Genomic DNA, 23,014 nt, shown 5'->3' on the forward strand with positions numbered 1-23,014 from the left:
GAAGCGGATGAATAGAAGCGTGTTAAATGACACAGGAGAGGTTACAGGGATGAGGGAGACGGCGTAAAGAGCGACCAGATCCATTCTAGGGGGAGCCGGGAAAGGTCCCCTGAAGAAGTAGCATCGGTCTGTCTTGGGTGGGACTGACACCAGGCAAGGCCGTTCGGGATCCCGGAGCAGATTAAAGTGGAAGGGCTAGTTGACCTCCAGGCTCTCTGGAGATGTTTTTTTATGTCCCGCTCTTCCCCTTCATGAGAACTGGGCACAGGCTTCCTTTGCTTAACTTAGAAATGGCCATTTCCAGCACGGGGTTGCATTTCAGAGTTCCCTTCCAGCAGCATGTCACACCCCGGGGCCTCATCCGAGTGGTTGGCCTGCCTCGGTGATCGCCCATCCCTTGGGGGTGTGTGTTAGGGGGACACGCCTGTGTTTCCTCATGAGGGCACAGTCACAGGGACTCTTGGCTCGATCCTGGCTCACATGGCTGGGTGAGATAAGCTCCTGGGATCTGACACCCTTCCCCCGCAGCTGGGGGAAAGGTAGGTGGCTCCAGACAGAGCGTGGCCCTGTGCATAAGGACATGTGGCGATAGAGGCCGTGCTGGCCCGGGAGCCTCTTCACTGGGCGTCTGCCGCTCTTGCCACAAGGCCTGACCAAGGTTGCCCTTGGCCATCTCTGGCTGAAAGCAGCTCACCAGCTAGTCTGTAGAACACTGACTACAAGTTACCCAGAGCTGGGATGAAAACAAACCCCTGTGACCCACCTCCTGATGCCCATGATTTGAACCCATAGGTGTAAAGTGTTCCCGTGATACAGATGAGGTGAGAGCTTCCCTGGGCCATCTCCATTCACCACCCCCTCCCCCAATTCCAAGTCCTCCCCAGCGGTAGCCGCTGTTAGCATTTTGGTGTGTCTTTCCAGGTCTCTGATCACATATGTACACATAGAAATAGACAGTTTAGTGTGGGTGTCGCTGGTCTTTCTTCTGCACAGTGCCGCTTGCTTCCATTTTTTTGTCTTTTTTTTTTTTTTTTTGGTCTTTTTGCCTTTTCTAAGCCCACACCTGCGGCATATGGAGGTTCCCAGGCTAGGGGTCTAATTGGAGCTGTAGCCACCAGCCTACACCACAGCCACAGCCATGCGGGATCTGAGCCATGTCTGCGACCTACACCACAGCTCATGGCAATGCCAGATCCTTAACCCACTGAGCAAGGCCAGGGATCGAACCCGCAACCTCATGGTTCCTAGTCAGATTCGTTAACCACTGTGCCACGATGGGAACTCCCCCTCTTCCATTTTAAACCCTTCCTTCGGCCTGCAAGGAGACAGAGAGCAGCAGAATTAGGACACCTGAGCTCTAGTCTAGCCCCAGCTCACTGGGTGGCCTTGGGTAAGTCACCTCCCGTCTTTGGACACGCATTTCCGGTTGTATAGAGGGACTAGGACTCAGTGCTCTATGAGGGCCATTCCAGCTGGGGCTTTTTGCGATAAAGACCCTGGATTGTTCCATAGTAGGTATGGAAGCAGTGCCTCCACCTTGAAGCCTTCCTTGGTTTCTTTTTGGCCGGAGTGGTCTTTTAACCTCACAGCACTTTGTTTTTCTGTGGAGGAACACGTCCTGCCTTCTGCTGTGTGTGTTTCTTTGAGGGTCTTCTCCCCTCTGGGCTCAGAGACGAAGAGCTTGAAAGGGTCTGTAAGGACTCAGTGGCCTATCCTTTTCTGTGCATCATAGAAGACCCCCGTGTGAATCTGGCTCTTTTTTTCTAGAAAATTGCACAGACAACACTGTGCACTCAGTCTGGGGGCTCACGGACCTCCTGAAGCCTATCCGTGACTCCTGCAATGAACCCCTTGCCCATGGCAAATAGGTGAGCTTAGACCAGACAGGGCTGTGACAGTGCCCACAGCCTCAGCTCATTCGTGGAGGAGCTGGTGGCGGAACCCAGGGCGCTTCGCTCCGCGGAGCCGTCTCTTCCTTGAGGACAGGACTGTGTGAGCGTTAGCGCTCTCAGCCAGGTGTCTTGCCCAGAGCCTTATGCGGAGTGAGAGCGAGACGGGAGCCAGGGCTGCGCGAGGGGTGGAGCAGGCAGGCAGGAGTCCAGGCCTCCTGGAGAGGCTCCCTGCTTACAAGCCCCGTGTTCTCTGCAGACCGACAAGGAGCAACTGACAGCAGAGGCCAAGGAGCTGCGCCAGAAGGTCAAGTACCTGCAGGATCAGCTGAGCCCGCTCACTCGGCAGCGGGAATACCAGGAAAAAGAGATCCAGAGGCTCAACAAGGTGGGCAGGGCTTCCCTGAGCCCATGCAGTGCCCACCCCGTGGCCTGGGTCAGGGCACGGGCACTGAGGGCCGTGGTGCAGCCCCACGGCCTGCGTCCTCCGCCTTTCCCTCCCCACGCGCTGGGCGCCAGCCCGGGCCGAGCCCTGCTCTGCAGGCCCTGGGACGTGCTGTTTGCTCACACGATGCTCCCCGAGCATCATGCAGGTGGAGCCTCAACGCTGCCTCCTCAGCAAGGCCTCCTCCCCCTCAACCCCGCCCCACCCCAGTCTCCTTTGGGTCACCCTATTCTATGTGCCTAAAGCCCCAGCAGCTTCTTTCACACCTCTTCTAGCATTTTCTCATGATTACTTACTGATGACGCGTCTTGCCATCCAGTGGTGGGAGGCATGTGTTCTCACCAGGGTGCATGCCCCCAGCACCATGCCCGGTGCCTGGCAGCAAGCACGTGCTTGAGAAGTGGATGTGCACAGGCCCGAGGTTCCTGCCCTCGAGAGGCGGGGGTCTGGGGAGATGGCGCCTGGGGTGGGGAGAGAGCCTGGGTAAAGTAGGAGCCCTCTGTTCTGAGCCAGCTTAAAGCCCCTGTAACCTGTCTGCGCCTCAGTTTTGCCATCTGAACCCTGGCTGGTCATGCCCACCTTCCAGTGCAGGGGTTAAGGAGTGAGCTTTGAAAGGAAATTTTCTCCGAAGGCTCAGCTTTTCCTCCCGTCCATCTGCCTTTCCCTCCTGCCTCCTCCTTCTGCTCCCGGTGAGCTCTGCCCAGAGCTCACATTCACGGGCCCCAGCCCTGCTGGGATGACCCTTGCTGTTTGGTTTTGGTGTTTGATAAGCCTTGGTGATGCCGTGTCCAGGGCCTTGGGACCTGTCCTCAGTGAAAAGAATGATCTGTCTGGAGCTGGGAGTCCTGGGGGTCTAAACCCAAGCAGACTATTGTATGTGGTGCTGGTTGAGGACATGACCCAGGCAGGTGGCTGCTCTTCAGGTTTCCACGGCATAGGTGGGGACAGACGCTGGTGGGGATGCCCAACGCATGGCTCTCGTTGTCTCTGGCCCTCCGTCTTCTCATCTGAAAAATGGGGTGGCTGGAGGAGAAGGAAGTGCAGCCATAGCCTCCCCTCGAGCATCCAGAATTTCCTCCTGACTCAGCCGTTTCTTCCTGTTTCTGGGGGAGTCAAGACCAAGTGGGGCCCACGTCCAAGGTCAGGGGGGTTTCCTTGATCTCCCTGTGGTCCCGGAGGCGTCACGAGCCGTGCTGATGTGTGGTCAGCAGAGGCCCTGCTGTCCAGGGAGCTAAAGTCCAGGTGGCGAGGCGGGTGCTCCGTCTCGAGAGGTGGTCCAAAGTCCTCAAGCAACACGCTAGCAGGGTTGAGGGAGAAAGCCAGTTAATGGAAACCTCTTAAGAGGATGAGAGCGCACCGTTTATGTAAAAGGAAAAGAATCTTTTCAATGTGGTTTCATAGGGATGCTTTTCAGACTTTCCAGATGCTATTTGGTGATGTTTCCACCCATTTTCAGGGTTGGAAAGGTAAACTATTAATTAAGTCAAAGTTAATATCCAGTCTCCTCTAACTATGGAAAAGTCGGGGATGGTTGGCTTGGTGGGAATGGGTTGCAGAGGCTGAAGAGCCTCAAGGCAGGCCGTTGCCCAGAAGGCTGGAGCTTCTTTCTTACCCTGAAGGAGACTCAGAATCCTTTCTGGGCCCGGGTGCCAAGGATTGAGCCCCACTTCTCAGGCGGGGGAGATTCTCCCTTCTACATAAAGACCCCGGGATAGGCTGCTAGTTAAGAGCACCCACTGGCTTTGAAGCCCTGCTCTGCTTTGCCACTTACGAGCTGTGTGACTTTGGACCAATCACTTCACGTCTCTGAACTTCACAGTCTTTTCTTTTTTGTTGCTTTTAGGTGTCTTGTTTTGTTTTGTGGGGGGTTTTTTGGCCACACCCGTGGCATGTGGACGTTCCCGAGCCAGGGGTCAAACCCCCGCCACAGCAGCGACTTGAGCCGCTGCAGTGACAGTGCTAGATCCTTAAGCCACTGCACCATAAGGGAACCCCACAATCTTTTATTTATAGGACTGCGGAGGGGATTCAGTGGAACGGTGTGTGTCTTGTGTCAATAAGGTCACACTTAGTGAATAGTGGTGGTTATGTCATTGCTACCGGTCCAGTGGGGCCTGACTTCCGGGGGCGTCCGCTCATGGGCCTGTCTCCTCTCTTCCTGATCCCAGGCCCTGGAGGAAGCACTGAGCATCCAGGCCTCCCCATCCTCTCCACAGTCAGCCTTTGGAAGCTCAGAAGGTGCCGCAGGCCTGATCAGGAAACAAGAGCTGGTCACGCAGAACGAATTGCTGAAACAGCAGGTGAGGCTGGGGGAGAGAGGTCAGGAGGGAGGTACCCAGGGGCTCTGGGACATCGCCGAGGGCCCTGGGTGGGCCTGGGTTCATGTGGAAGCTGTAATGTGTGGTCCTATCTCTGGCCGTTGGCGAGGTTTTCGGTGCATCCTCTCCAGCGGTGTATTCCTGTCTAGACCATTCCTCTCCCACACGCATGATGGAACCACCTCCGTGCCCCAGCGGTGCTGTTATTTACCTGATAGTTTAAAAACAAAATTTTATTTATTTACTTATTTATTTATTGGTCTTGTTGTCTTCTTAGGGCCGCACCTGCGCCATAGGGAGGTTCCCAGGCTAGGAGCCCCATCAGAGCTATAGCTGCCGGCCTACACCACAGCCACAGCAACGCTAGACCCGAGCCGCGTCTGCGACCTACACCACAGCTCATGGCAACTCCAGGTCCTTAACCCACTGAGCGAAGCCAGGGATCGAACCCACAACCTCATGGCTCCTAGTCGGATTTGTTTCCCCTGCACCATGACGGGAACTCCAAAAAAACAAAATTTTTAATAAATTCAATAAACGTATGTAAAAGGGAACTTTAGATTTTGACTATAAAGGGGAAAAGCAGTTTATTATTTGCCACAAATAGAAAGTAACGGTAAGCAGTACATACGGTAAAGACAAAACAGCGCCGTGAGACTCTAGCCAGCTGCTCCTGCCCGAGGAAGACTGAGCTCGAGGCCTTTCTGCTTTATGTAAGGGAGGTTAACAGGCACGAGAAAGGTGTTCGAGGCGTGGTAGCGTAAAGCGATGACTTTCTCCTTGAGGGACAGAGGAAGGAAAGGAAGCTGGACAGCGTTTGCCTCTCCCATGTGTTTCTGTGATGTGGGGTGCCCTGCTTTGGGTGTTTCTTTTCTTTTTTTTTTTTTTTTTTTTTTTGTCTTTTTGCTATTTCTTTGGGCCGCTCCCACGGCATATGGAGGTTCCCAGGCTAGGGGTCGAATCGGAGCTGTAGCCATCGGCCTACGCCAGAGCCACAGCAACTCGGGATCCGAGCCACGTCTGCAACCTACACCACAGCTCACGGCAACGCTGGATCGTTAACCCACTGAGCAAGGGCAGGGACCGAACCCGCAACCTCATGGTTCCTAGTCGGATTCGTTAACCACTGCGCCACGACAGGAACTCCTGCTTTGGGTGTTTCTAAATCACCTCGAGCCCAGTCAGTGTCCCACTGATCTACAGCAAAGATGTGAAACTGCAGACGCAGAGACAGGGCCCCGTGCCAGCCCCATCCCGTTCCCTTCCCTGCCAGGGCCCCCCAAAGCCTTGGGAGCGTTCCGTAGGTCCTTCGCCCTCGGAGCCAGGAGAACTGAGCTCCCGTCCTCCGCTCTGTGTGGGCCTCAGCAGAATCAAAGGATGGGGCTGGTTAATAGCTGTCCCGCTTTTTTGAAAGCCATGGATCCCTTCTCCAAATAAAGGGCTTGTGTCTTTGGTAAGCATGGGTTTTTCAGAGTCTGTGAGTCTATGTCCGTTCTGCAAAGAAGTTCTTTTGTATCCTTTTTTTTAGATTCCACATATAAGTAATATTATGTGGTATTTGTCTCTGGATGACTACCTTCACTTAGTTATGTTTAATTGTCCATGTTTAGCATATAATCCTTATGCTTTCGATATCTTTGATTTTAGCTGAGGTCTAATAAAGAAAATGGGTATCAGTTAGTATTACAACTGACCCATGCAACTAAGCCAATGTTATCATATGATTATGAATATTTTACCACAGGAAATAAAGCGTAATAGTCCCCAAAATAAAATAAAATAAAAAATAAAGCGCTGTGTCAAAGCGCAGAACGTAAGATGAGGAAACCCAGAGCGCCTCTGTTTGGAGTTGGGGTGGGGGGCTGGAGGTGCACCCGTTCCCCGTCTCTCGGGGATGTTCGAGATGGGATGAGAGCAGCCCTGCCGTCTGACTCCCGCCGTCAGTCTGAGCCTCCCGACGGCCCCTCCTCTTCAGGTGAAGATCTTTGAGGAGGACTTCCAGAGGGAGCGCAGCGACCGCGAGCGCATGAACGAGGAGAAGGAGGAGCTGAAGAAGCAGGTGGAGAAGCTGCAGGCCCAGGTCAACCTGACGTGCGCCCAGGTGAGATCAGCTGGACCGAGGTGCGGGCAGCTGGCTGTTGTCCGGGGAGGGGCCCGGGCGTCAGGACCCGCGCTGATGCTCCTTCCAGCTCTCCGCCGCCTTTCTCTGCACCCCGGCAAGGCCCTTCCCCGCTCCATCCTCTAGCTCAGACTTTCCGCGATCAGTTTTGATACCTTGAAAGAGCAGATTTCGGAATGGACTCTGAGCCACCCCCAGCCTGGCCTGTGCCCTGCCCCGCGGGCCCTTTCCCAGGGCTGGGCCGGACAGGACCGCCCGGAGTGGAGGCCTCCTGCACTGGCCGCTCCTCCCTGGGGTTGGTCAGGCCCTGGGTCCAGGCCTGGCCGGGAAGCACCTTGGCTAACAGTCTTCTCTCCCTCCTCCGTCTCCTTCTCGCAGCTGAAAGCCTTCAAAGATGAGGAGAAGGCCAGAAATGCCCTCAGACAGCAGAAGAGGAAGGCCAAGGTGAGGAGGCTTGAGGGAGGAAGCCGCACTGGCCGCGTTTCAGCTTCTTCGGGGAGCTGCAGTCTGATGGGGGAGGCGCTGTTTGCTCCCGTGTCCTGCTAACTAACCAAGTAGTGGAGGGAGCGCCCTCCAGAGTCAGTGCTCAGGACACACCGGCTGGCATCATTGCTCCCTTCTGTACCCGTGTGCCAGTCTTCAGAGAACTAGGATTCTAAGGAGAACGCAGGAGATGGGACCCGTGCCCCTGGGGGTGGCCTGTGCCGCCTGTCACAAGCCAGAGCCAGATGTCAGCCTTCCTTGCAGAGCTCAGCGGACCGCTACCACGTGGAGTCCCACCCGGAGCACCTCTGCGGGGCCTACCCCTACGCCTACCCGCCTGTGCCCGTCATGCCGCACCACGGCTTCGAGGACTGGTCCCAGATCCGCTACCCCCCGCCCCCCACGGCCATGGAGCACGCGCCTCCACTTCCCAGCTCGCGCCTCTTCCATCTGGTGAGTCAGTGTCCCCTTCTGCTCTCCAGGACACCCGCCCAGGCCACCCACACACATTCGAGAGGGCAGGGTCAAGTGAGGGGACAGAAACTGTATCTTCAGCCCCTCTGAACAACACCCTGGTGTGTGGCCTGCTGTCCCAGGGCCAGGACTTCCCAGCCCAGGGCTGCTCGGGCCCACTGGCGTGGGACAGAAAAGGCTGAGTGAGGGGGCAGGGCCCGAGGCCATGCAGGCTGGGGCACCAGAGCTTGGGGGTCCCCTTTTTTCTCAGCTCTCCGTGTAACCAGGTGCCACATCCTCACCCTGCGTTCTGGCCCTTTGCTTTTCTTTTATCCCCCCTTTTTAATTTCCTTTCCTTTTCTCTTTTCCCCCCTTGCTCATCCTTCTGCCTCCCAAAGAGCTGATGTCACCTGTGCCACCCTCTCCAGTGCCTCTGCCATGGCCCCCTCGGGCATCTCTACTCTCACCTGAAGGGAGACCACTGCCTCCCGTGTGGCTTCTTCCCCAGCCAACCCCGCCCCCGCCATCACCCTTCTTCACTCACATCTTTAAACGCCGGAGGGTGGTGTGGGGTTTAAGAGAGTGGCCCGAGGGTGGAGAGACCTGGATTCACATCAGAGCTTGGCCACTTGCCCAGCTGGACGGCCTTCAGCAAGTGACTTAATCCCCTCTGAGCCCCCGTTTCCTCACCAGTAAAATGAGGGTGCCAACCTGGGTTGGCGTAAGGATTCCGTTATACTCAGGTAATGTGGACTTAGTCCTGTGCTGGCACACCAGCGGCTGCTGCAATGTTCGAGGATGGTTCGTGGTGACTAAGCACACGTTCTCTTGCAGCCGGAATATACCTGGCGGCTGCCCTGCGGAGGGGTGCACAATCAGAGCTCGCAAGTGATGGACTCGCCCGCGGCCAGGCCCGAGGATCCAGGTGCGTGTGACCCCTCAGGAATGGGTCTTGCCTCTGCCGGGGAGGCAGCGTCTCCCCCAGCATCGCCGTGGTTTGGGGCCGATGCTGCTACCTTCTGACCCAGGCGGAGGAGGGGCCCAGCTCTCCAAAAGAGCGTCGACAAGAAAGGCATGGTGACCGCGGGGTGCGGGGATTGAAACCATTCCTCCATTCATTCCAGTTCGGTTTCTAAGCACCGGGCGCTGTGCTTGGTGCTGGAGAAGCCAAGACAGAGCAGAAGCAGATACGCCCTCTGCCCTCACGACCTTACGGTGGTATTCTGTGCCCATGAGCCAGGCAGGAGAGAACAGCAAATATCACACCAACGAGCATACTGTTGGTCTCAAGTGCCCGGAAGGAGGAAGAAGAGTGGGTTTCTCTGGGAGCAGACAGCGGGGACCTGACGTAGCCTGGGGGTGATGACGTTTGGGTTGAGACACCTCAGCGTGAATGGCCTTAACAAGATGAAGAGGTTGGAGTTCCCGTTGTGGCTCAGTGGTTAACGAATCCGACTAGGAACCATGAGGTTGCAGGTTCGATCCCTGGCCTTGCTCAGTGGGTTAAGGATCCGGTGTTGCCGTGAGCTGTGGTGTAGGTTGCAGACGCGGCTCGGATCCCCCGTTGCTGTGGCTCTGGCGTAGGCCGGTGGCTACAGCTCCAATTCGACCCCTAGCCTGGGAACCTCCACATGCCACAGGTGCGGCCCTAGAAAAGGCAAAAAGACAAAAAAAAACCAAAAAACCAAAAACAAACCAGACGAAGAGGTAGAAGCCGAGGGTGTTCATGTGGAGAAGCGAGAATGGACAGGCCTTGGTGGGGGCGGGTGGAGAATCGTGGCTACCTGAGGGTTAAGAGAAGGCCCGTGTGGCTGGAGCCAGGAGCGAGGTGTGGGAGGGAGACAGGTGAGGCGCGCTCCGGGAAGTCAGCGGGGCCCCGCTCGAGGGCCTCGCAGGCCGGGGCGGGAGGGCTGCTCTTTGTCCCAAGGGTGACCTGCAGGCCTTGGGCAGTTTCAAATCAGAGTGGCCTGAGCACGCAGATTCGCAGTATGACCAGGTCCCTCGGGCCATAAGCCGTGGGCCCGGGAGCTCTGTTCGCTGGTCACAGGAGGCCTCCAGCCCTTAGTTACTCCCTCGCTTGCCGTGAGGCTCCCCTGGAGCAGAAGGCACAGCCTGGCCTGCGGGGCTCCTGGGAACAGCATCACAACTGGTGGAAGTGCTGGGGAGACCAAGTCCGTCTCATCCTAAGGAGGAGTTTTCTGAGGGTTTTCCATGAGACCGAGGGGCCCTCCACGAAGGTGTGTGAGCGGAGGCCGGGGGGTGACTCGGAGGGAGCGTGGTTTGGGGGTTCCAGTGGTTGGAAAGAGGCCTTGGGCTGCTCAGTCATTTTCTCACGGTTTCCTGCAGAGCCCTAGAGGTTCTGAGGAGCCCCCGGGAGGCTGCTTTGATGAGGACAGAGGGTGGCCAAGTGGCCAGGACTGTCCCCTGCCCAAGAAATACTCCCTTTCTGGGTTCTGGAAGCAGACTGACAAGGCCCCAACACGTCCTAGACCTGGGACTTTTGGCCAGTTTTTTAAGACTCCTTGGCACCCCCGTCGCCTGTCCTGTAAAGAGATAATAATCTGCCTGCCTTAGAGGGCAGGGCTTGAATGACAGAGGTACCTAAGGAACTCAACCCAGGGCCTGGCACCCGGTAACGCCCAGCAACACTGCTTCTTTCATTCTTCCTGAATTGGTTCCCTGGGACTTTGAACCCTGCTGTACCACGTCATCTTTAAGTCCGCAAAATTTTGTGTTTACTTAGAGTCCACCAAAAATGGCCGTGAGAGACCTCAGTGAAACCAGTCATTGGCACCACGCCTGCGTCTTGCAGAGCCAGCTGACTTCAGATCACTGAAAAACTCGAGGCCTCGTGCTCTGTGTGGCCAGAGCCTCGGCCATCCGGGATGCTGAGACAGATGGCCAGCTTGTGCCCCGGAACCAACCTGAACTGTTTGCAGACAGGGGAGGCTCCCTCCAGAAGGTGTCCACCTGGGCCTCTCCTTTGAGTGACCAGGAAACACTCACTACGGTGCCACCGAGCGGAGAGACGCATCATCGGCCTTGACCTTCCCTCCTCTGTAGAAGCTGCCGGGGGGTGTCAGTGTCGAGTGGGGTGCCGTCAAGACCCCTTCTTTTCAAAACTTCCCCAGAAGTGGTTCAGCAACCCCTCCGGGGACCACATTCAATTCATGCGTGTGTTTAAATGTTGCTTCGAGCTGTGCCGTAGCGGGGCCTGCCCCACTCCCATCCTTTCCCCCTTGAGGAGCTGCAGGAAGAGCAGGCTTGCGTCTGGGAGCAGGGAGGACAACAGGCTGTCCTGCCGCTGGGCCGTCCACTGCCACCCACGGCAGCCTCGCCAGTGCCACACAGCCTGGGACGAGGGCCATGCCGCCACCTCCGCAGAGGTGCCCCAGCCTGAAGCTGCCAGACCCTCAGCTGGAGGCTTGTGGTGCCAGAGGCCTGGAGTAGGGTGGCTGTCGATCCCCGGGCAGCCGTTTGCACAAATCTTGGACATAAATCCAAGTTGAAGATCAACACTTGGTGACTGGTGTTCTTTTACGCCCCAGCTAATGTTTCCTTCCAAGTCAACCAGCGTGCTGCTTTCTTAGCCGCTCCCTCTGTACCCCACTCTTTCTAGACTCCCCCAAAGAGCATCACCATCACCCTTGGCAGATATGACCTGGGGCCCTGCTCAGAGCGTCCGTGAGGGTGGGGCATCCAGGGGCTGGGAGTCAGGCAGCCTGGGTTTGCATTCCAGGCCTGCCCCTCACTCGTCAGGAGACATTCTGTGAGCCTCAGTTTCCCCATCTGTCAGCTGGAACACCTGATCTCAGCCCTAGCTGCCTGGGAGAACTCTGGGGGAGAGTAGGCGGGAACTGGTTTTATAAACTCCACATGCTGAGTGAAGAAGCAGAGCGGGGCCCAGAGCACTGCCTTCATTTCTTCTCCTCTTGTTCCTCCTCCCCCACCACCCGGTACTTCCACCCCCCCCCCCCACCCAGCAGCCCCATCGAGGGAGCACCACAGTAGGCTCGGATGCTGCAGAAAGGCCTTTACTAGGTACACGGGGTGAGTCTAATGCCAGCAGGTCAGGGCGAGGGGAGAGGACACATCCCCCGAAGGAGCAGTGGTGGCATCTCTGCCTGGGGGCCTTGGCCTGAATGCACGAAGGGCCAGACCTTCAGACAGGCTCAAGGGGGGTCCGCCCATGAGGGCTTCGGGCCCCTCCTTCATGAAGATGCCACCCCTGACACTGGGATCGTGGCCTTTGCTCTCACATCTGCCTTGGCTGCTCTCAGGGAACACTGTGGGGTGGGGCAGGGGGCTTGAGAGGGCCCTCAGGAAGGAGAGAGGCCATGTCGGGGAGAGGAGGGCTGTGTGGCAGACCCAGAAGCTTCTGGGCACTTCACTGGTGGTGTCTGGAGACAGTGGGAGATGCCGGCCCCAAGGGCTAAAGTCCAGGTTAGAGCAGACCAATTGAATCTAGAACTGGTTTTTTCCTTTGGGCTCACTGAAAGTGAGTTGTGATCATTGGAGCAGAGAACCAGAGCGAGAGGCGAGTGACGCTCCGGCACCCCGCCCCCGGCACACAGCTGTGGGCACACTTACAGGCCTGGGGATTCCTGCAGGTCGCCACGCCTGTAAGTGGCAGTGCACTCCTGTGATCACACACACCTGTAGGCACGCATGCACATGCTCACAAGCACAGCAGTACAGACACAGTTGTGTGCACACCTTCCTGTCGGGCTGGGCCCTTGTGTCCTAGTGAGGGGTCTAGCAGGGGACAGCGGTGTGGTTGTAGAAATGGATTCCTTCCTGAACAGAGTCCTCCCCAGCCCCTGTGGGGTGGGCACAGGGTGGGGTGGGCCTCCATTACTGCCGCTTGGCCTCCAGGGCTGCCCGCCGCCGCATGTAGGCCAGGATGTCCAGCTTGACAGTGTTGATGGTGGTGCGGTGGTACCAGCGCATGACGGGCACACCGTCGGGCCCCACCAGGAACTTCTCAAAGTTCCAGCGGATGTCATGGACCTTCATGGGTTCCCAGAATAGGCGGCTCGGTGAGCCCAGGAGCTCCGAAGTAGGAGGACAGGCGTTCTGGGGAAGGGACGAGAGAAGCATCAGCCCTGCCTAGAGCCCCTCCCACCCTCTCATCCCGCCCCCTCCCCAGACTTCTTGGGGGGAAGAAAATAGCCTGAGAAAGGAGCGCCAGTTGCAGAGTTGGAAAACGGCATCCCAGAAGCAGCTTTGGTTCTAGCAGATTGTGAGAGACCCTCAGCTTGTCCCTTCTGGGGCCCACCTGTCCCAAGGGCTGATGAGACCCTGGGATCTGCAGAGCCCTCTGGTCGGAACAACAGATGCCAAGACATGAGCCAAGAGTCCAGGAGCAGAGGGTGGCACAGACCCTGTCACTCGCGGGCTGGAGCAAGGAGCAGCTGCAGCCCTGTCCAGAGGCAGCCCCTGCCAGGTGGAGCAGCTCCTCCAGAGCTGGCCGCGTGCTCACCTTCAGGAACGTGTAGAACTTCTGCTCCTTCTCCCCGTTCACGTCCCCTTTCTCAAAGAGCTGGAAATTGGGGATGAAGCCCCCACCTGGTCGGACATACCTGCAAGGAGTGTTCTTATGTGGGTCCCAGGGAGATGGGCACAGGGCTCGGAAGTGACAGGAAAAGATGCAAAGGGGAGGGCGGGTGGGGAATCTGGGTTTTATTCTCCAGTGGGCAGTGGGAGCCAAGGACGACTGAGTGGCCATAGGCATGGCGTGGGTCTGCAGTCTTTGTCCAGTTTAATAACCCCTTCCCCGCACCTGAACTCCCCTTCCCCCACCCTGGTCGTGCAGTCAAAACCATCCTCCCTGTCCCTGTCCCTCTCCTGTCCCCGCTTCCACTGGTTCCACTAAAGGAGGTTCCTGGAAGGGGGTGGGGGGTAGTTCTTGCTGCCCCATAGACGTCTATCATGAGTAGGGGCCAAGGCAAGGGATGCCTGCAGCCCGGGCTGGGGCGCAGCGCGGGACGTGCTCGAGGAGTTTTCTCAGGACGCCGAGTGAGCCCTCACCTGAGAGTGGACAGAATCTCCGAGTTGTCTCCCGGTTCCTGTTTTCCAAATTGGTTGCAGGGGAAGCCCAGAATGACGAGGCCAAAGGGTTCAAACTCTTCCTGCAGTGCATTCAGTTCTGGGCCAGGACAGAGAGCAGAGATGGAGATGGCTGGGCAAGGAGCCCTGCTGCGTGTGCCTCTTCCCTGCTCACCCATAGCACAGCTGGAAACCACTGAGGCCTGACAGGGGAAGGGACTTGCCCGAGACCACCCAGTGAGTGCGGCTGTGCTGGCATTCAAGTCCCATCCTACTGATGCCAGTCTGGATGGGTTGGAGCTTCAGGGAAAAGAGAGAGGCTTCCTCAAATCAGTAATGTCAGTCACGTGCCTACCACCAAAGAATGCCACCTGGGCCCTTAGGGTGAGAGCTCCTGCAGGACACAGGATTGAGCTTCCCGGAGCAAGAAGCATCTGTCCCTGGACAGAAGGCAGATGACTTACCTGGGGTGAAGTGGGGGTCTCACAACCCTCCTATACCCGGGAACTCAAGAATCCAAGGGAGGCCCTGGCCCAGCTCCCCAGATCCCTCAGTGCCTCCTGGCCTCTCGTGCGGTGCCAGCACTCAGCCCACCTCTTGCACAAATGCACTCTTGCTCTATTCCCAGGGCTAAACAGAAGCGCTCACTACGCACTGGGCCACCAGCCTGCTGTCATTCTGCTTCCCAGAATTTTCTGCAATTGCCAGGCAAAACCTTCTGGGTCAGATTGCCCTTGCCTCCCGCCCTACCCCACAAAGCATTTCCTTGCGGGTGCTGTCAGATGCCTTTGGCCTGCCTATCCCCCTGGCTCTTTACTCTGACCAGCTAAGGAGAAAGAAGTGAGGATACTCGGTATCACGACACCTCGGTGTAATGCCCGGTTCTGCCACTAACACACACGGTCTGGGGACTCAGGCCAGTTGCCTGCTTTCCAGGAACCAAGAGAAGCTCTAAGGCAGATGTGGCCGAGGACAGGTAAGAAATGCTCAGCAAGGAGTTCCTGTTGTGGCTCAGTGGTTAGCGAATCTGACTAGGAACCGTGAGGTTGCGGGTTCGGTCCCTGGCCTTGCTCAGCGGGTTAAGGATCTGGTGTTGCCGTGAGTTGTGGTGTAGGTCGCAGATGCGGCTCGAATCCCCCGTTGCTGCAGCTCTGGTGTAGGCCGGTGGCTACAGCTCGGATTTGACCCCTAGCCTGGGAACCTCCATATGCCGTGGGAGTGGCCCTAGAAAAGGCAAAAAGGCAAAACAAATAAATAAATAAAAATAAAAATAAAAAATTCTCAGCGAGATAAAGCTATCACTTCTTACTCCAGTGAAAGGATGTGCCGGGCACAAACCCAATCTCCATCCTTCTTTTAAAAGGACAATTGAGGTACCCAGGGATGAAGGATTGACTGAGCACCTTCTAGAACATGTTTGAAGGTGACCAGACTTCAGGCTCATATAATCATTTTCACAGAACCACCCAACACGGTAGAGTTAAGGTACAAGGCTTGGAATTCCAGGAGCACCACCATCCTCTCCCCTTTGCATGAGAAAAGTTCCTGTGATCGAAATGTGCCCGACAGCCCCTGGGGAGGGGGGTAGAGTCTTACCAACGTACTGGCCCGTCAGGCCTCAGTAGCTGGCCACGTTGACAAAGAGGACGTATTTGCCAGCGTACTTCTTAAAAGGGATGTACTCCTCCCCGTCGATGGTGAGGGCTCCATACTCATAGATGGTGCCACTCACACCGCGATAGCAGTCCGTCTGGAAGAGAAGAACAACCAGCATCAGGGAGCGATTAGAGCCGGGAGAGAACTTGGACCCCACAACTTCCAAGATAACAAGGGAGACGCGAAACTGACTTGCACACGTCAGCTGGATTTGCCCCAAGACCACGCCAGTAGCTAGAACTGGACTAGAACGGAGGTCTCTGAATTCCTTGTACAAGGTAGCCATTTGGAAAGCACCTAAGAAGCTGGTGAATGCTAGAGAAGCTTGGAGAATGACTTAGTAGTAGGGTCATGACCTCTGCATCTCATGTCAGTTTATAACCATTCCCCCAGGCAGGCTCTGAGGGAGGCTGCCCTGATGCTGGTTGCATTATTGGATGGGCTCATGTAGACTGAGTGGGTGGCTGTTGCAATAATGCAGGCACATGGGGATGAGAGCCTGAACTGGATCATTGTAGAAGGAAGGACGGAATGGAAATGAGGCCATGGCAGTGTGGAAAGTGGTGGTTCAGAGGTTCCAGATCTGGAGGGATGGAAAGAGGAGGCTGTTGTTAGGAAATAGGGAAGCAGAGTAGGGGTCAGGAAAGGGGCAAGACCTGCTGTGAGAATTAAATGCGAAGGTCGGGGCAAAGCCCGAGGGCCTCACATGTAGTTGATGTTCCTGGTGGGTGAGCAGTCGCCTAAGTCCCCCTTTGCCCAAGTGCTGCTCCACCGTCAGAACTGGTAGAGACGGCGCACAATGGACCAGGTGCTAGGGCACCTGTGTTCCATGTTCAGCTCGGCCACTAACTCCCTGTGCAGTCTCGGACCAGCCCCTTCTCTTCTCTGGGCCTCAACTGCCTCATTTATAACATGAGAACCTTGAACTGGATCAGCTGTTCTCAGCCACGACGGTGTGACCGCATTGTTCGCAGTGGGAGGAGGGAACGGATTACTGCCGGCAAGCAGGGTACGGCACTGATCCCCGCTCCACCCCATCTCGTCTTTCCAACTTGGGATACAGAATGCAAAAACCTGGCTCTACTCTTGAAAAGGTGTCATGGCATCCGTACCACCATCAGCAGGTGGGCCAGTAGCACTGGCCTTGATATCCGAAGAGAAGTGGAGAGCCAATAAACAAATCAAGTGCAAACAATCAGTAGAGACCAGAGAGACAGGTGGTGGTGGTGGAGAAGGAAATTCACACCCCTCCCTTCCCATCAATCCTGGAAGACTTGCTGTTGAGGCGAGGTTCACCTGGGCCCAACTGCCTGCAGAGAGTCATCTGGGCTGGCAGGGCTGGCCCCAGGTGGGTGTAGAAAAGCTGCCACTTCCTGAAGACGCCGCGCCGCAGGCCTGCTGAGCCAGGCAAGACTGGGGCTCTCCCTATGGGGCCATTTCCTGACAGCAGCAAGCTCTCTTCTCAGCTCCGGTACCAATTTCCTGCTTTCCCTGAGTCTAATATTCCACGCCCCGTGACTTTTGATGGGTGCTGGTGGCAGGCCTGAGACCGAAGCTCAACATTCCTCCAGCCCCTGGGCTTCCTCGGTCCCAGCTGAGGTCAGTTCCATCCTGGGATACAGCCAACCCAATACAACAAACACACCCTAGCAGGCCCCCGAGGTCCGGCAGCCAGAGGACACAGCCTCCTGCATGCCTCTCAACCTCCTCAGCTCCACTCCATCTGAGAACAAGCTACGAAATGGGGAGAAGAAAAGCCAAGAAGTTTTCAAATGATGGAAGCTTGTAAGCCATGGGAGACTCAGTTTCTGAGCATAGTTTCAGGGTGGGGGTGGGTCAAGGGGAATCTCCTCTCATTAGATTTGAGTCTTTTGGGGCTGTGTGACCCTGGGCAAGTCATGTTCACTCTCTGAGCCTCCTTCCATCTGTGGACAGGTGAAAATAATACCGCCTGCCTCCCAGAATGGCTATGAGAATTTACTAGCCGATCAAAATCAGAATCTCGAAAGCCTCTTGGAAAGAAACCTCCCCCCGCCCCTTATCAATGGATAGTGATTACTCTGCCTGCAACAGGGGTAAATGGCCCTGATGTGCCCACATTATTGTGAAGAGGCCTGGGGTGTCCCCCAGCCAGTAGGAAGAAAACAAGGCACTGGGGAGAGAGCCTCCAGAAGGAGGTACAGGTAACAAAGCTTTCTGCTGGGGCCACTGAGTCCAGCGCTGTGGGTTCAGACCGAGGGGTGTCAGAGGGTACCCTTGGTGGGGAAGCCATGGCCTGTGCTCACCACTGAGAATGTGCCCAGTCTTTATGGGAGCCCCCCCGCACCCTGCCCTGCTTCCTTCTTCTGGGCCCATGAAGTTCCAGAACCCCACACCTTAACCTGAGGCCAGAGGGGATGGGGGTGGGGTGGGGGGGTGGGGGGAAGCAGTGAGGGTGCTTCCAACAATGGGACCAGATGGGAGAGTTCTGGTGGCTGGAGAGTCAGCCACCAGAACTCTCACTGCTCCCATCAATCAGAAGGAGCGAGAGGAGAGCTGGACTAGGGGCAGAAAGCCTGAGTCGTGGGCCTGCTCAGGCCTCGGGTTCGGTGTGAGCACGCCTGTGCTCTGGCTCCCCAGTGGTGAGATGGAGTCAGATTCAGCGCTGTCTTGAGAGCTCTTCAGCTCTGTCAGTTTGCGGTTCCATGATTCTCTCTGCCTGGTTCAGTCACCTAGAAACCAGCGGTTACTAGGATCCCACCCACGTCAGCAGCTGTTGCTTGCTCTAGCCTCTGCAAGGTCCTTTTGTAAGGGAAGGACAGGGAGCCTGGGCAGCTTGAAGCTGGACTGGAGAGGGGACACAGCAAGGAAAGGGGGGTTCACTCTGTTTCCTGGCCCCTCCTTTTGAGCTGGGGGGAGGTCAGCATCCCTCTGGGGCTGTCGCGCTTTGTCCATCCCATTCTCCACCTGCCACTTGCCCCATCCCTTGGCCCTGTAGTTGGGGATAAGTGGTTGAGCCCTAGAACCCAGGGCCATGCCATTTCTCGCAAAGGACCTGGGAGGAGAGATGGGCATGACCAGACTGTCATTAGCCAGCAAGTCTGAGCTGGTTGCATCTGATATGATCACACTTCATCCTAAGGCTTTTCTAGACCATACCCGTCCTGATTTCTCTGAATTTATCGATGCCTCCCTAGAGTTCTACAGAGAGCACTTGGCTCTGATGAGTTTCTCATGGGATCCGTGTTCTTCCCTCCAGCCTTCCTAAAGCGGGGCTCGGTCTTCTCTGCTTCTTCCCGAAAGGGAAGATATTGGACTGACTCCAAGATACTGCTCTGCCCATGGTCCACCCCTGCTTATACTCCACACCCCAATAGTCAAAGTCCCATCCCTGCCCTGGAAAATACCTTCTGAATTGGAGATTATGAACAGGACTGGATACAAAGCCAGAGGCTTGGAGGAAGTGGCCGCCTAACCATCCAGTCTCTGGGCTCATTCCAAGGAGGGGCAGACTGAGCGGAATTTAGACTGAGGACAGGACAGGGAATAGAAACAGACAGAAAGAACCTTGTGTTTGGAATAGGCTTCCTGAGCAATAGGTAGAATTTTGGACATAGAATCATGGAGTCGCAAGATCTTAGAACTAAGATCTGGAAGATTTGAGAAACAAAGTGCAAAGCTTCTCGAGCTTATACAAGCGTGGTGTGTGTTGGGAGGCTGGAGACAGAAATCTCTCTCTTTGGTCTATTCCTATGTCTGGCCTTTGTCTCCCTGGGGAAGAGGATAGGTTTACAGTGCCCCCCATGGCACATACCGTCCAAGGAGATAAGCATTGCTGGGTCGACCTCATCCCCACTCTAGCTAAGGGCCACACGCTCTGCAGGGGATCAACCGAGGAGGCAGAGGAGAATTCTGCCTCTTCCATCAAGCTGGCAGGCCCCAGGTTTCTCCAACGATGAGGTCTGTTCAGGCCAATATGGGCAGTAGGTGGTGGGTAGTGAGGCTGCCCCCCAACAGAAAAGCCTTCAGAAAAAAGCATGTGGATGCTGCCCAGCTCCAAGCATCCCCTCTGAAAGCATCAGCTTCAACGTGCCCTGTCCTCCTGCCGCACGCAGGGGGGGAAACTGAGGCCTACAAATGATTAGAGACTCTAGGCAGCATCCGGGCATGCTGTCCTGCCAGCCCGGAGCTCTTCCTGTCACAGACCTCCGCCTCTTCTGCCAGTGTCTTGGGATTCCACCTGTGTTCCTGCTTGGGCTAGAAGGGGGCCACACAGCACCGCTGTCCTTCCCTTTTGCCTTGCCTGCTCGTCTTCCTGGGAACCTCTGCAGCCAACCCAGATGCCAAGACTCCAGGCCTTTTTCTGTGCCACCTGGGGCCCCTCCTTCAGGCCCTACTAGAGCAGAGTATCTCGGAAACAGCGCTGGGCATGTGTGTAGCAAGGGGACCCTGAGACAGTGTTGGGGAAGAAAGCTGGACTGGGGAGCTTTCACCTCCATTCATTCTGCACCCCCCCCCCCCACCAGGCACCCAGGTCTCCAACAGACGGAACTACGAAGAGACAGGATGACGGTCCAGTGCGCTGGAAAGGAAGGCAAGAGGAGGTAAGGGCATCTCGCGCCTGTCCCCCTTCTGGAGGGGAGCTCCGGAAGAGGGGCGCCTGGCAACCGAGAGGTGGACACCTGCAGGCTACGTTCGTTCCTCTGGTCGGGGTCCCCCCCCTACCCACCCCCCCGAGGCTCACTCACCTTCGACTTCTCCTGTCCCCGGCTCGGCGGGAGGAAGCCGGCCAGGAGCAGGGAGATAAGGCAGGATGCCCGGAAGAACCGGGCCATGGCTGGCTGGGGGTGCGTCTCGAGCTCTCCTGAGACGCTGTCCGACTCCCGGGCACAGTCCGTCTGAGGTGCGGGCCGCTCTCAGCCACCTTTCAAGCCCTCAGCGATGACCAATCCGTGGCGTGGCCGGAGTCCTCGTAGCCAATGGCAGGGCGGCTGGCATTTCAGGGGCGGGCCCGACTTACCCTCCGCTTCTCCCCCTCCCCAGCCCCTGGGCGACAGTGACATAAGCAAGTCTGGGCGGAGAGCCGGGAGCCAGGTCCTTGTATAGGACTCCGTGAGGCAGGCGGCCCCCTCTCCTTTCGGCTCTAAAGTGCGGGAAGAAGCAGGCACCATGTCCTCCAGCACAGGCAGGGAAAGGACTTTAAAAAACACGGAAGAACTGATGGACCCCCGGGGTGTCCCCTGTCCCCTCTGGCCTGTTTTCTGGTGGAAGAGATGCTGAAGTCTTAGAATGTTAGCAAGAGATGAAGTGAGACTTCCAGGAACATTTGCCGTTGGTAGCTTTAGTGCTTCAGAAGCAAAGAGTGAGTGCCCTAGGGGTTCGTATGCAGCCTCTTTCCTGCCAAGAACACCGTGATTCCTTAGTTGGCTTGGGAGCAGAAAATACATTTCTTCCCTGCGTGGTCTTGAACATATTGCTGCCCTCTCTGGGCCTCAGTTTCCCCAACTGTGTAATGATGGGATTGGTTGAGGCTCTTGAACCCCCTCTGTCTCTGACTAGATGACTCGCTTCTGACAGTAAGTGACAAACCTAGACCAGGAGACCCTTGAGAGCGGGGACCATAATCACCAGCTGGCACAGGGCCTAGAGCACAACAGGTGCTTTAATATTTGTGGCTTTAATCAAGCAATGGATTGGTTTCTCTGCTTGGAGGCACTGATTATCAGGTCAGGCAGCTCCTGGTCTGTGCTGTTTCTGTGTGATCCTAGGGGATTCGTTGTGATCAGCGCTTCCCAAGTCGGACTACCAGAATCTCCTGAGGAGCTTTGTGTACAGATTCCCAGGTCCCCCCTTCAGAATCCCTGCCATAAACCCTCTAGGGGCAGAAGCTGTGACTCTGTCTTCAGGCATGTTTTCAGAAGGTGGTTCTGAGGCAGATGACTGTCTTCTGATGGTGAAGTGCCTGGAGATGCCACGCTTTTATTATGATTTAAGTGAGATTGTCCTTGTGGGAATTTGGAGGTTCTGTCTCAATTCCACATTCTCTATGAAACCTTCCTGACCTCAAACCACAGGCTGTTGAAGTCAAAGGAGTCTTGAAGGCCAGGAATTCTTTAAATGAGTTCAAGCACGGAAGTATTTGAATCGTGGCTGATACAGAGTATATGCTCAATAAATATTATTTATTCAACCACCTCATTTTACCGACGTCTAGAGATGGGGAGCAACGCACCAAAATTCCCAAAATAAATCGGTGGCAGAGAAGGCACCTGAACCCAGGTTGCTAGACTCCATTCTCATGCCCTCATGACTTTATTCTGTTGTCTTCCTCCTTCCTTCCTCCCTTTTTTTCTTTTTCTTTTATTATTATTATTATTATTATTATTATTATTATTATTATTTTTGCTACAGATTGCAGCAGCTGATGTGGGATCTTAGTTCCCAGCCCAGGGATCGAACCTGGGCCACAGCAGTGAAAACAGCAAGTCCTAACCACTAGACTACCAGGGAACTCCCTGTGCTGTTCTCTTTTTTGAAAAAAATTTTTGTTAGCATATAGGTGATTCTGTTGTCTTTCGAAGGTCAGATTTACCCAAAGTTACAGACATCTGGATTCATAGTAGTTTGGCAGAAATCTATTGTTCAGCCGCGTCAGCAGGCATCGAGTGTCCCTCAAAATATGTGCCTAGCATCATCTCAATACCATGAGAAATGTCACAGCATTTTCTGGAAGTTGCAATCCCTGCCTTCAAAGTGCGTCTAGCAGAGCCAGGACTAGGGTGAGGCAAGTCTCAGGCCTCACGGAGAGTGAGTGCCTCCCTAAATTTTGCCCCCTGTCTGCCTGGCTGGCTTCACCTTCGTCCTGGCCCAGGTGTTCATTTCTTTGCGGGGGCCAGGAAGGAGTCAGAGCCTGAAGCTTGCTGTGGGGACACAGACAAATTCCTTTCCCTCTCTGGGCCTCAGTCGGTCCATCTGTGAAACAACGGTCTCTGACACTGTCTCCACGGGTGGCCTGTGTGGCTCTGTAGGGGTCTAGGGAAGGCCTGTGCTGACTCAGGAGGACTGATTTCACGAACAGTGGGGTGGGAGGCTGGGGGAGCACGGCTGGCCCTGGGGTGTTCAAGCTACCGATGACTTTCATAGGAGGTCTGAGCCTCAGCACAAAGATCGTGAGGACAAGAACGTACCCAGTCCTCTTTTCAGCATCAGCCTTTTTAATGCATTTGGTTGATGTGTTCTTAGGGACCCTATGTTTTGAAAGATATTATTCTCCACCAGGCTGTTTCCTCTGGCCTTCAGGTTAAAGTCCAAATTCCTTGGCGCTGCAGACAATAGCCTCCAAGTCCAGCCGCTTCTCATCTTTTGCGACTGTCGTCTTATTCTCTCCACGGCTGTATTCGACTTTTCTCCAGTCCTTCCAACATGCAGGTCTCTCACTTCCAGGTCCTCTCTGTGTTGTTGCCTCTGCTTGGAGCTCCCTGGGTACTCTCTCTTTTCCTGGTTTCTCTCCTACCATTTTCAGGTCTCAATGTAATCGTCACTTCTTAAGGAAAGGCTTTGGTTCAGGGCCCCTTGCGTTGTTCTAGTTCCGAAGAGTAGCTGACATTTTTTTTACACCAATCCC

General features: G+C 55.7%; 2 protein-coding genes across 18 annotated transcripts in view; one reads left to right on the forward strand and one right to left on the reverse strand.

Annotated features, from left to right (window-relative positions):
• The window catches only part of TNIP1 (TNFAIP3 interacting protein 1), a 53,927-nt gene extending 42,704 nt beyond the window's left edge, over positions 1 to 11,223 (forward strand). For 15 of the 17 annotated variants that reach the window (XM_085001534.1, XM_085001536.1, XM_085001537.1 and 12 more), the window contains 7 exons: positions 2,149 to 2,277; positions 4,503 to 4,634; positions 6,628 to 6,753; positions 7,150 to 7,215; positions 7,519 to 7,707; positions 8,542 to 8,632; positions 10,451 to 11,223. In XM_085001534.1, coding sequence (XP_084857660.1) covers positions 2,149 to 2,277; positions 4,503 to 4,634; positions 6,628 to 6,753; positions 7,150 to 7,215; positions 7,519 to 7,707; positions 8,542 to 8,632; positions 10,451 to 10,485 — 768 coding nt within the window. In that variant the 3' untranslated portion in view covers positions 10,486 to 11,223. 17 annotated transcript variants of the gene reach the window in all.
• Positions 11,224 to 11,725: 502 nt separating this feature from the next.
• GPX3 (glutathione peroxidase 3) lies at positions 11,726 to 20,275 on the reverse strand (the record flags this gene model as incomplete). The annotated part of the gene is given in 5 exon segments (NM_001115155.1): positions 11,726 to 12,783; positions 13,190 to 13,289; positions 13,738 to 13,855; positions 15,352 to 15,505; positions 20,139 to 20,275. Coding segments are annotated over 5 exon segments (681 nt in total). The 3' UTR covers positions 11,726 to 12,561.
• Between the last annotated feature and the right edge of the window lie 2,739 nt (positions 20,276 to 23,014).

This window comes from Sus scrofa, chromosome 16, assembly GCF_054392235.1.
Source record: "Sus scrofa isolate SSC_HxYL_T2T_F1_AM1 chromosome 16, Sscrofa_HxYL_maternal_Yorkshire_Landrace_v2.0, whole genome shotgun sequence".
Classification (NCBI taxonomy): Eukaryota; Metazoa; Chordata; class Mammalia; order Artiodactyla; family Suidae; genus Sus; species Sus scrofa.